The sequence below is a fragment of the Gasterosteus aculeatus genome, chromosome 1 (assembly GCF_964276395.1).
Source record: "Gasterosteus aculeatus chromosome 1, fGasAcu3.hap1.1, whole genome shotgun sequence".
In the NCBI taxonomy this organism is placed as follows: domain Eukaryota; kingdom Metazoa; phylum Chordata; class Actinopteri; order Perciformes; family Gasterosteidae; genus Gasterosteus; species Gasterosteus aculeatus.
The window spans coordinates 1,629,615-1,642,711 of record NC_135688.1 but is presented as its reverse complement, the minus strand read 5'-3'; the positions used below and the strand labels follow the sequence as shown (position 1 = coordinate 1,642,711).

Below are 13,097 nucleotides of genomic sequence, written 5' to 3'. Positions count from 1 at the left end.
GCGGCAACAATATCCAGAGCAGCGATTTCCCGTTTGCTCCGAGCACTTCCTGCTTAGACGTTAATAAGAGAAAACAAACTGGCACATTGCTCAACATGTGTCTTCTTCATACGGCTTTAAGGAACCATGTGGAAAGAGGAGAACTAGCAGATGAGAAGGTCAGACAGGAAGCGGGACACTCAGAGGCCATCGGCTGCTGTTGTCAACGTCCACGTCAACGCACAAAAGGACGCAAGTATGTCGAACTCGTGTTCTGTGGACCACAGGGCAGCTCGGAGGTTCGGACCCCAGAGTTCATTGCAACATCTCTGGAGTCTACTGAGAGATTTGTTGCCGCTCACATGAGGAAGAATACACACAGCGCTCAGAGGGCGCACAATACGTCATCGCAATATCCATTCACCGCACTTCAGCATAAAAGGTTTAACACACACACACTGATGATGTTCAGGATGTTGCAGGTCATTTGGTTAGAGACAGCTACACAACCACAACAACTACACAACCACAACAACTACACTACTCGGGGTAGTGATGGACGTGAACATGAACATGGACGACGTGTGTCCTGAGACAACCGCAGACGCAACGCGGCTAAGATTAAGGCTGCAACTAACGATTATTTTGATAATCGATTAATCGGTCGATTATTTCTTCGATTAATCGATGGATCGGATTTTTTTTTAAACGGCATTAAAAATCTTTAATTTCCAACCCTTTATTCTAAAACAGAACCTCAAATTTGTCAGAAATTGTTCTCTATACTACACTCACAAACACACCCTCATGTTCATTAAATTATTACCCTCATTGTAGTGCAAGTTAAGTAAATGCAAACAGCTAAAAAACAACCAAGTGCTATGAGATGAATTTAAAATGGCATTTGTAAATAAATGCATCAGAGGCTTCTTAGTTGATTTAATGGATCACCATGTGTCTCCCTTTACAGGCATAACATCAACTACCGTATAACCCACAGTATATGCGCAAGCGCACTGGACTACCGTATATGACAGCATTAAAAAGTACAACACACACAAATATATTTGTCAACAATAACCGATATGGGACAAAGCACAAAATATCAGACAACACATTGAAAAATGAAAGGTCCAAAAGAGGCGAGTAAATAAAAACGTGTCTTAGTCCTGCTAACTGCTTTACTGCTGTTATTAGCGAGCTAACGCTAGCTTGATCAGTTGGATGACGATTTTAATCGATTTTATTGATTTGTTGTTGCAGCCCTAGCTAAGATGATGATACACAGCTACACTTAAATTAAAAACAACTTTTTATATTATTCATACAGACTAGTTACTCTCTCTCACACACACACACACACACAGCGGACCCCCACTGTGTGTGTGAGTGTGTGTGTGTGTGCGCGACAGCTCGGATAATTAAGGAGGTATGCGGCTCACAGCTGTGTTGAGTGTAAAAATACATTCATCAGGAAACAACTGAAGTTGCGGTTCATGTTCCCCGAAGGCGTCTCTGAGGAACCACAGCTTTGGGACTTTGGCACTGGATGCTAAAGAGGCATGCGCTGAATGACATGCTAACGTGCTAACGTGCCGCCGTTAAACAAGAAAACCAAGTAAATAGTGACAAGCGTGTTAGCATGCTACAGCTAGCTATTAACCAATAAGTAAGTACAGCCAATAAATGCTATTGAGATATTTGTTAAGGTAAAAATGGCAAACTGCTAAGGGCAGGAATGAATGAATCCACCAGGGTTCATCCTCTGTGCACCATGAATCTCTGCACACCAAGACCTTTTCAATAAAAGCTAAACGCGTTCAACCTGCTGACGGCGCTAGATGTGAAATCAGGGGACACGTAACCCTAAACCGAACTTCTGGGGACCACGAATGCTGGAACAGAATTTCATGGGAATCCATCAAATATTGGTTCAGCTAAATTGCTGATGCGACAACAAATTCCACTGGAACACGAAGCAAAGACAGAAAACCAGTCGACATGCTGAGAAATGTATGATCGAAGCCCTGAGGACACTGCATCAGTTACTGAGCAACACAATAGGTTGTAAAAAAGTCAAACATTAACCTCCTCCGCACCTCAAAGGAGGCAGATAACGGATTGTTCTCCCGGGCGTCAACCGGCTGGCTTTCACCCTGAATGGTAACCAGCGGCAAGTGGGAATGAATGAAGGAGTGAATGTTGCTCTGGTATCTGATCGAGCCACCGGGAGGGTCGGTATCGGTCGGAACCTGCTATCTCAGCCTGCTATCTCAACCTGCTATCTCAACCTGCTATCTCAACCTGCTATCTCAGCCTGCTATCTCAGCCTGCTATCTCAACCTGCTATCTCAACCTGCTATCTCAACCTGCTATCTCAGCCTGCTATCTCAGCCTGCTATCTCAGCCTGCTATCTCAGCCTGCTATCTCAACCTGCTATCTCAACCTGCTATCTCAACCTGCTATCTCAGCCTGCTATCTCAACCTGCTATCTCAACCTGCTATCTCAGCCTGCTATCTCAACCTGCTATCTCAACCTGGTTAGTGCGTTTGCATTCCTCTGCAGGCCGCTTTCCTCTCTTCCTCTGGTATCTGGGTTTTCACGCCACATTTTCTTCTTCCTCTCGCGACACACATGGAGTTATTTATACACCGGTTCCCACATTCTACCTCCCACTGCACCGTCTCTCACTCTTCGTGTCACTCCTTCCTCCTCCTCCTCCTCCTCCTCTTCCTCGATCTCTTTCCAGGGCCACGGCCACGCCTGCTACTGCTGTACTGACCGTATCGAAGCTCCGTGGAAAAGAGTTGGTTAAAGGTTAACAAACAAGGTACTAAGTGAGAGAAAACGCGTTCATAGTCCGAGTCAAGGTCACACACACACACACACACACATTCAAGCCTTCTTCAATGCAGCATGATGTTCATTTAGTAGATTATGGTCCATTTAGAGTCACAGACCTTAAAGCAGGGGACGCTTTGGGGCGGGGCTACACGCTGATTGACAGGTCTCTAATAGAGACGTATACGGCGTCTCTACCTCGCTCCTCACTAATGGCGTCACTTCCTGTCGGTTGTGTGTTTTGCGTGTTTTTGTCCTACAACGTTAATACTTTCAGACTCCAAGCGGAGCTTTACACACAGGTAAAGGCTTAAGTGGGCGCGGCGGCCATTAGTCACCGCCGGGGCCAAAGAAGACTGCGTTTGAACCGGTATCCAGCTCATTTTATCCCGTTTACCATCGTCCAACGTTTCCTCTGCCACGTCTTCCCCTCTCCACATTCCTCCTTCTCTTCTCACGTTGAACACGTCCAACACCAGCAGGCTGCACGACTAAAAATAGTAAAAACCTGGAGTTTATCTTAGTTCAAAAGGGGGCGGGGTTAAGAGGAGGAATTTATTTGGTGATTATTTCCGTCTGTTGAATTCTGCTGCGGGAGCAGCTCCAATGTGATGCAGCGTCTCGCACAAAACAAAAGCAAACACACACACACACACACTTGTTTCGACTAACAACAAGATTTGCCTTTGGTGTCACGGAGTGGGCGTGGCCGTACAGGTAGGACGCAGTAGTTTTCCCAGGTTAGCAGGAGAGGAGCGGCCATGAGAACAGTGGCGATGTTGTGCAGGATCTGTCTCACCATTCGTGCCGTTGTAACGGCGTTCTTCTGCACTAAAGACACGTGTGCGTTTCCCCGACCCGTGAACGCGATGCTTCCGCTCCGTTGCAGAACTTAAATACTGGAGTGAAAAAGACACGTGGAAGGAGCGAATGTAGATGAATGAAAGAGGTTGGAGCTCAGAGGGTTAAGAGCTGAACGCAGACGAGTACAACTACTCTATAACTGCTCACTAAAAGGTACGTTTACTGGGATAATTTACACAGTTTACGGTTTCTTTATCCCTTAGAGCCCCATAGATACTGTCTCCATGTGAGGGAGAGAATCACTCCCATTGACAGGCACTCAAATAAACCCCAGAGCTCATTATTGTTCAGGGCTTATTGTTGTAACTAGCAAGCGGTAAATAGGTTTGTACTGAAATATCCAAAGTGTAACCAGAGGAACCTCCCAAAGCCTCTGGTAGTATCCGGTTAATCTGGGTGGAGGTGTGAGGCTGTGGATTAGGAAGTGAGTCACGAGGACACATCAATGAACGCACAAATGGGTCAACGCTCTTGCCCAATGTTCCGTTATGTAATGTCAAACAGCTTTGAGGGCTCTGAAGTCATAGCCGAATAAGCGGCGACCGTCGCTGGTACTTGAGCCCGAAGAGAGTCTGAAATAATGACATCAGAATGACAAAAGAAATGCAGCAAGCGCTTCTGTAGCCGTTGTCATTCATTCACTTAGAGCTTTTCTTTCTGCATCACCAGGATGTGGACAACAAACTCTCTTTTTCTTTTTTTTTTAAAAGCGCACGGAAAAGACACAGCAGCAGACCACAAACTAACCACACACACGTAAACTCCAAGACGGTGAGTCACCGGCACACAGGTAACACGTAGCCCCCCCTCCCAGCCGCCAGCTTGGATCCACGCCTCTTTTTCCTTCCCGACAATCCCCTCTGGAGGCGTGAGGGAAACTTTATTCTGAATCTGGGATTAATGTGCGAGGGTGTGATCTGCACGCACAAAAAACACCAGATGAGACAAAACGACGGCGTCACAGTGCGTCCAGGCGGGAGAATTGAGAGCACGAGACATTTACTGCGCTGCAAAAAATCTCCACAATTTGCTCCCAGTTGAAATGAATCAGTAACTAGAAACAAACACTGGTTTTACTATTGTGTTTTAAAAGTAACAGTGTGAAATGTGTGTCCTGCCATGTGGAAAACAGATGTAAATGTCCCATTCAAATGAACAATGAACCTCTTGGCGACGCCTCGCACACCGATGTGGGCCCTGAAAACGTGCATTACGATCCGCGTGAACTGAGGTGTTGGACGCGGCCGTCGTGTGTCTGAGAAGCGAGCGCAGAGGCCACGCCTCCACTTTGAACCCGGAGGAACTGCTGTCGCGGCCATCGCCGGCGTTCTTGGCTTCGCCCTGGCGGCATCTGCGCCACACAATAATTATACTCGATACAAAATAATTCCCAAACCAGGCTTTGTGTGTTAAGATTAGTGAAAGTTCACCTTGGAAAACGTCTTCACGTTCATTTCATACAGGATTTGAATCTCTCGCCTCACAGAATAACACTATTTATTTACTATTTATTTAAGTGAATAGTAAGTGAGCTTATTTAAGCGAGCTAATGCTGGATGACCACTCTGTTCTGTGGAAACAGGTGTGTTGTTCTGATGGTGCCAACCAAAGCTAACTGACGCTCGGAGGAGTTGATGACGGCGTTGATGAAAAAGTTTGACATTTGGAACAAACTGTGCATGCTGGTCACCCAGTAGGACATAACAGCTCACCGATGTGGAAATCTCCTACAACAGTCTTTCCTGGGGTGGAGGTGGTGGCGACGCTCTGACTGACGGTCAGGTGTATCCTACGGGTTCCTCCCAGGATCCACACCGTCAGGAAAACCTTCACCCCCCCCCCGACAGCATGTCGCTATATCCGCCAAACCGAAAGCACTGCCTGCTTCTCAAAGAGGTGACGGCTCTTTATGCATTTCACTGCTGTAGGAATGTTCCAGCTACCATAACAAGGGGAGCGAAGAATGCAGGCAAGGTTTGGTTTGTTTACACACAACTATGGCGGATTAACACCTTTAGATCCACCTGTATTCGTCACTTCTCCACATGACAGCAAGCTAGACAGCTTTTTACAGTCGCCGCTGACGATATTTCCAACTGCACCAACAGCACTCTGGTCACGACTGACCGCAACCCATCGGCAATCGGTCACGTAGAGGAGCTTACTTATCCAACTCAACGCCGCTCCGTGGCGGCTGCAGGCGGCCGGTGAATGCAGGGAGGTCGAGTCCTCCAGGTGACCTTCAGGCCACAGGTGAGCTGCTCCGCAGGCAGTTTGCCCCCCCTCCCTCCCCTCCCCTCTTCCATGTGCATCCTCCTAATGTACAGCACCAGCTTCAATGTTTCCTCCTCACTCATTATCAGGATGGAGATTATGGAGAAAACATCCTGAAAACCAGGGTGGGAAAGTGACAGTTTTGAGTCGTGAGTTGTTGTCACTTGGTTGGTGTTTGTGGCAGGTGGAGCAGGTGGAGCAGGTGGGCCAGGTGCTGCCCTCGCGCTTCACGCAAACACAACGTCAACGCAGACACACTTTCCCACGGGGCTCGCAAACACTCGGCCGGTCGGACGATGCCGTTTCTAATCGCGCGGCTGGTGTTGCATGACACACGCCGCGCGGCTTCCCGGCAGCTCGGTGACTTCAGCAGTTTAGAGAACTAATCTGCGTCTGTCTGCGGTCTATTAAAAGACCACCGCGGGCAACCGGAGCGACCGGACGCGGCGGGCCGCGCGCCGACGTCGGTTCGTGGTTGCAAAAAGTTCCCCTCGAGAGACGCTTCCACCAGACTTCGCTCAAAAAACGCCTAAAACTGGAGGGGGGGGCGGCGAGTCCGCGTCGCGACGGGCGGCGCCGACCAGATTTATGTCCTCCGGTTCCGAGCGCGGCTCCGGCTTCATCCCGGCGCGGGGTGCGGGTGTGGGGGGGGGGGAGGGGGGACGTGCACCGGGGGCAAATCCCGCAGACCAGCACCGGGAAACCGACACGTTGAGCGTACGCAGAAGGGACCGGCGCGGCCCCCCCGCGGGTTCCTGACAAGTTCCTCGCACATGTTTCACCAGAACGCGGGTCTCCATCGGGCCGCGCAGCCTTAAATTGAGGCTTTCTTTTTTAACGCAATTCCCCCCCCCATGTGAAACACGCCGCCGCGTCGCACGTTGAACACACGTTGACTCAAACAACCTAAGTTAAGTTAAGTTAAGTTAAGTTAGTTAGTTAGTTAGCAGCGGCGCCGCTAAACTAAACTAAAGCGAGTGGAGGAAGCGGAGCGGAGCTCCGACGTGACGTTACCGTTCGAAGAAGCGCGACGTGCGGCGGCTTGGCTCCTCTCGGCTGCGGCGTCCCGGTGCGAGTCCTGCGGAGGCGTTTCCTCCTGCGGGGTCCGCGCGCGCGAGAGAGAGAGAGAGAGAGAGAGAGCCGGCGCGTCACCGCGCGCGCGCGCGCCCGCCCGGGAGCTGCTCTCGCTCTCCTCCCTGCGACGCCCCGACGTCACGCTCGTGCACGAGTGACGTGGTTCGTTTTAGTGGGAGCCGCGTCGCCTTCACGCGCACGTTCTTTCGATTGTATTTAAATACAAAATAACTTTTTTAAAACGACAGACTTTGATTCCGTTGAATGGACGTAAGACGTCATTAGAACGTCAAGTGCGGAGTTCGGCCCCGCTGCCGGGAATTAATTCACATATTGAATGTCGGGTGTTTAAAGTGTAATCACACCGAGACGCCCTCTTAAGTAGTGAAACCAGATTCAAAGAGTCATCGTTCCCTCTACCGACACCGAGGCTGCCACTGCACCGTCACACCGGCCCCTCCTCCATCCTCTTCCCTCCATCATCTTCCCTCCATCATCTTCCCTCCGTCCTCTTCCCTCCATCATCTTCCCTCCGTCCTCTTCCCTCCATCATCTTCCCTCCATCATCTTCCCTCCGTCCTCTTCCCTCCATCATCTTCCCTCCATCATCTTCCCTCCGTCCTCTTCCCTCCATCATCTTCCCTCCATCACACCGCACTCTGTGCGGGTAAAGGACATTCTGACATTCATGACACACGTATACACGTATATATTCTATAAACAGAGTCCGCCCGGACAAACAGTTTCACCTGTATTTCACTCCTTAGTGTTCCCACTGACAGAATACTTTATTATCTATTACTTTGTTTATTCAGCTTAAACTGAAGTACTATTTTCTTTACAGTTTATTTCCCAACATGATTTTCTAGATGTATATATATATATATATAGATGTAGATATAGATGTATATATCGGCTACTTTTGATTTCGTTTTTCGGGTGTAGTAATTCAATTCTTTTTTTTAGAAATACTAATATAATGATTTCTAGTCTGGCTTTAAAATACTCACCGCGTCATTTCATTATGGAATACAAACTTTTAGTTTAACCTTAAAGTTCTTACACGGAACTTTCATTGTGTGTTGATTCTGCCGCCCCCTGTGGACTAAAGTGGTAGTGTCTCTGAGCACCACAGCGCGTCCACAGTGGACAGGTCTCTGCTGGAGGACCATGGTCTGTTCACGGTGGACTGGTCTCTGCTGGAGTGTGAACTGAAGGAGGTTCTGGTGAACCTGCATGATGTCATCTGGTTTCACCGGAATTCCACCTGGTGGCACCGATGACGTCATTAAGAAGAACTCTATAGAAATAGAACATCTTCTCTGTGATGGTCTTGCTCACTGGTGGAGGTCTATAGAGCATCAGGACTATACTGAAACCGGTTCAGGACCAGATCAAAGTTCCTCACTGTAACTAAAAGTCCTCCGCAGTAAGTTCCTCATGCTGCATATCTCATATCACGACAGTAAGAAATACTCCGTCTATCACCGCAGAGTTACGCAACACGTGAAGGTGACCTCGGCCGGCCGGTCAGCTGGACTGTAATATGGCCGCACAGCCAGAGGGGGGAGTGATCGATTCAGTCCTCAAACAACACACAACCAACGCACACACACACACACACACACACACACACAGACGCAGTGGGATTTGCCCTTAGAGGAATGTGGGAAAGGAAAAGAAGGAAGCCGTGTCCTGGAACGTCTCTGTTGTTTCCTCCCGTCCCCCCATCACTGAAGCAAGCAGCACATTCCTCTCGGCGTAGGTCCTGATCCCACGTCAGACAGCGCTTAACTGTACCGAGTGGTACCTTCTACCCTGGAGGATTGATCTTAAAGACCCTCCTCCCTCCATTCCTGAGATACCGATGTCACGGCCAAAGAGTCGGCCTGAATGAATGAGTGAACAAACAACTGGCGTCGTCTTTAAGCCCAAAGTGAGATCATGATGAACATTCAGATAGAAGACTTTTGAATACAGAACCATTTTAAAAGAAATTGTTCAATTAGCTTCAACAATGTCTTGTCTGTTTTGTACTGTGAGGAACCTTTAACGATCCTCAACCAGTCTCAGTTATTCCAGATCCTCTACAGACCTCCACCAGTAACACCAGTAAACAAGACCATCAGAGAGATGATGGTCTTCCAGTAGAGACCAGTCCACCGTGGACAGACGCAGATCCTCCAGCAGAGACCAGTCCACTGAGGACAGACCCAGATCCTCCAGCAGAGACCAGTCCACCGAGGACAGACCCAGATCCTCCAGCAGAGACCAGTCCACTGAGGACAGACCCAGATCCTCCAGCAGAGACCAGTCCACTGTGGACAGACCCAGATCCTCCAGCAGAGACCAGTCCACTGAGGACAGACCCAGATCCTCCAGCAGAGACCAGTCCACTGTGGACAGACCCAGATCCTCCAGCAGAGACCAGTCCACTGAGGTCAGACCCAGATCCTCCAGCAGAGACCAGTCCAGTGACGACAGACCCAGATCCTCCAGCAGAGACCAGTCCACTGAGGTCAGACCCAGATCCTCCAGCAGAGACCAGTCCAGTGACGACAGACCCAGATCCTCCAGCAGAGACCAGTCCACTGAGGACAGACCCAGATCCTCCAGCAGAGACCAGTCCACTGTGGACAGACCCAGATCCTCCAGCAGAGACCAGTCCACTGAGGTCAGACCCAGATCCTCCAGCAGAGACCAGTCCAGTGACGACAGACCCAGATCCTCCAGCAGAGACCAGTCCACTGAGGTCAGACCCAGATCCTCCAGCAGAGACCAGTCCAGTGACGACAGACCCAGATCCTCCAGCAGAGACCAGTCCACTGAGGTCAGACCCAGATCCTCAAGTAGAGACCAGTCCACTGAGGACAGACCCAGATCCTCCAGCAGAGACCAGTCCACTGAGGACAGACGCAGATCCTCCAGCAGAGACCAGTCCAGTGACGACAGACCCAGATCCTCCAGCAGAGACCAGTCCACTGAGGTCAGACCCAGATCCTCAAGTAGAGACCAGTCCACTGAGGACAGACGCAGATCCTCCAGCAGAGACCAGTCCACTGAGGACAGACGCAGATCCTCCAGCAGAGACCAGTCCAGTGACGACAGACCCAGATCTGGCTTCACTTGCAGCCTTGTACCTGCAGTCGGAGCTCCGGGGGGAGGAGGAGGAGGTCATTGCCCACATCACCCAGCAGCAGCGACTACTCCTCCTCCTCCAGGAGCAGAGCTTCCTCTCTGGAGGAGAAAGGAGGCCCAGGAGAACAGGTCTGAGAGACCCTGCTGCAGTAGACAGAGAGGTTTCTACATCACAGGTCATCTAGCTGACGCTTTAATCCAAAGTGACTTACACTTTAAACTCATGGCGTTTTCACATTTTGCCCGGGGAGCAATTAGGGGTTAGGTGTCTTGCTCAGGGACCCTTCGACTCGAACCACTAGCCTTGCACACCCGCTCTACCCCCTGCGCCACGTCCCTGGCGTAGGAGACGCTACCACTTTAGTCTTCGACATAATCGTCACACTACAGAAGTCTTTGAATAAGTGATTTTCCTTCATTTCAGAATCAGTCAACGGCGTGTGAGTGTGAGTGAACTGACCTTGCAGCCATGGCAGTAGTTTTCCCCGTTCTTCCCTGGAGAAAGGATGATTTCCCCCGTTGGGATCAGCTGGATCCTCAATTCCATCATGGTTCCCTCTTTCTGCCCCCCCCCCCCCACACCTCTACCGCCTGGTCGCTTTCTTCTTGACGTGATCCGGACTCGTTTGGTGCCGTCTGGTTCTCTCAGAGGGAAAAATATCCTTAATTCAGGCTGAAGGAGAACGCGCCTGGAAAAGACGGGAGAGAGGACAAAAAGTGTCTCCCATCAGCACGAGGAGACATCAGATGACACACGACCCGTCCCATCGCGGGGGGGGGGGGGGTCTTACCTCGCTCCAGAGAGACTCCGTGGGGCTGTTACCTGCCGTCGGGCGGGGAGTCGCAGTGAGGCGAGCAGAGGATGTAGCCTCTGGATCATGAGGGAGGATGTGGAGTTGCCACATGCAGAGGATGTGTGTCTTGTGTGTGTGTGTGTGTGTGTGTGTGTGTGTGTGTGTGAGAGTGTGTGCGCTCTGGTAAGGGTTCGTGTTTTTATTAATGGCTGTAATAAACTTTTATAATTACCGTTAACTAACTTTTTCATCCCTTTATCAGGCCTAGTTTACATAGTTATTAATGTTACTTTACGTTAACTATCCATCATTACCTTCAGCTGACTGTTTCTCTCTCTTTATTTATTAGCCTACTTCGGCCTTAATTTAGCTCATATATATATATAGAAATTCTGCTTCGTTTTCTGCTTCATCAGTCGAGCTATTCCACAACCTTCAAGTCGCCGTGGTCAGAAATAACCTCATCGTATCTTGTAACACACACACACACACACACGCTGGTCTGACAGGGTTTCCAGACATGGCATCCGGCCTCTGACATTCCCAGTACCCGCCCAGTCGATTAAGAGAGTATGTGTGTGTGTGTGTGTGTGTGTGTGCACAAGGGAACCCACGGCGCTTCCCTGAGGATAAACAAGCAGGAGCCACGCGTTTGGACACACTTTCTTAAAAACAAATAAGTGGTGTGGTAGAACACACACACACACACACACACAGTAACTCATGGGCATTATGGGCCTTGCGTGATCACGTGACCTCGCAGCAGGACGCCACAGATAAAGTGAGCCGGATGACTAACAGCACAGGAAAGCATTAGAACGAATCACATTGTGCTTCAGCTTCTTATTTCATAATAACAGTGGAATGGAGGAGGATGGGGGGGGGGGGGATGACAGTGACACACATCCTTTCACCTTTGACCCCAGCTTGAGGCATTCCTGACAGCCTGGCATCAACAGGAAACCTGTGGCCTTGACACACACACACAATCCGACACACACGGACGCACACAGCCAGCAGACGGCTCCGCCTTATTTTATTCTAAAACGAGAAGACATCGTTTGAAAGTGACACACAATCTTCACATGAAATCTTAATTTCACATGAAATCTTAATTTCATGTGTGAATGAAGATGAAATGAAAGACAAACAAAAACATCTTATATAAAAAAAATAAAACAACGTTAACGACAAGGAGTCCCATCTGTTCCCGTCCTGGAGACTTCCTGTCCTCTTTAAATATCTGAGTAGTTACAGTCTTTTGCAGGCTTCCTGTGTGTGTGTGTGTGTGTGTGTGTGTGTGTGTGAAACACTGAAGATGAGTCACTACGACTCTGGGAACAACGTGCACACACGCACACACACACACACACACACACACAGTAAGAGAAAAGAACTCAGTTTATTTGTTTAACACAGACAATCCGGAAAGGCAGAGAGGTGCATTGTGGGAAAACGACCCTCTTCTCGTCATGATCTGAAACACACATTTAAATGAATGGTCAGTGTTTTGTGGATTTGGTTGTGTGTGTGTGTGTGTGTGTGTGTGTGTGTGTGTGTGTGTAATCCTGCAACCAGATCCCACATGGAGGCTCGGGACTCAGACCAGATCACACGAGTGTTTCCTTAAATACTCCCCGGGTTAAATATATCTGCGGTCTCTGCTGCAGAGGAGGAAGTTCATGATGTGTTTCATTAATTGTTTGACGTATCGCTCTCTGGGAGCCGAACGCCGCCGCCACCGCCGCCGCCTCCAGTTTCCACAGGAAGCTGCAGGACGCCGGCAAGGAGGAGCAGAACGCACCCCCCTCTGGGGGCCTCGCTTTAGAGCTGCTCGGGTGGATGAGACAGCGGGAGTTTCCATGGCAACCTGGTCGTCAACAACCTCCCCAGAGCATCATTGGGACGAAGTGTGACGCTTTTAGTTTTCATGTTTTCATCGATTGAGACAAAAACCCCTCTGGTATTAGACCAGTAGATGTGGACGACCATCTGACCAGGCCAGAGGAACGTGGAGGTGATGGAGCTGCAGACCGGATGGTTCTTTGTTCACTTAATGGGAACATTTTCAACAGGAAGTAATTATCGTTATCTCCACATTCCTCTGGTTATGGGCTTTAAATGCTGAGGA

General features: G+C 49.6%; 1 protein-coding gene and 1 long non-coding RNA gene across 3 annotated transcripts in view; both read right to left on the bottom strand.

Moving 5' to 3' along the window:
• The window catches only part of LOC120828697 (unconventional myosin-Ic-like), a 32,932-nt gene extending 21,867 nt beyond the window's left edge, over nt 1-11,065 (bottom strand). The window contains exons 1-2 of one of the 2 annotated variants that reach the window (XM_078106769.1): nt 10,964-11,065; nt 10,633-10,861 (exon numbers count right to left, since the gene is read on the bottom strand). In XM_078106769.1, coding sequence (XP_077962895.1) covers nt 10,633-10,861; nt 10,964-11,052 — 318 coding nt within the window. In that variant the 5' untranslated portion in view covers nt 11,053-11,065. Of the gene's footprint in view, nt 1-6,974; nt 7,191-10,632; nt 10,862-10,963 lie in introns of those variants that run through there. The other variant, XM_078106780.1, reaches the window with a different exon arrangement.
• On the bottom strand, nt 2,159-2,607 carry LOC144410365 (uncharacterized). Its single transcript, XR_013468389.1, has 3 exons — nt 2,518-2,607; nt 2,284-2,335; nt 2,159-2,231 (listed from the first exon to the last, which is right to left on the bottom strand). It is a non-coding gene; the product is annotated as an uncharacterized LOC144410365 (long non-coding RNA).
• Nucleotides 11,066-13,097: the final 2,032 nt, after the last annotated feature.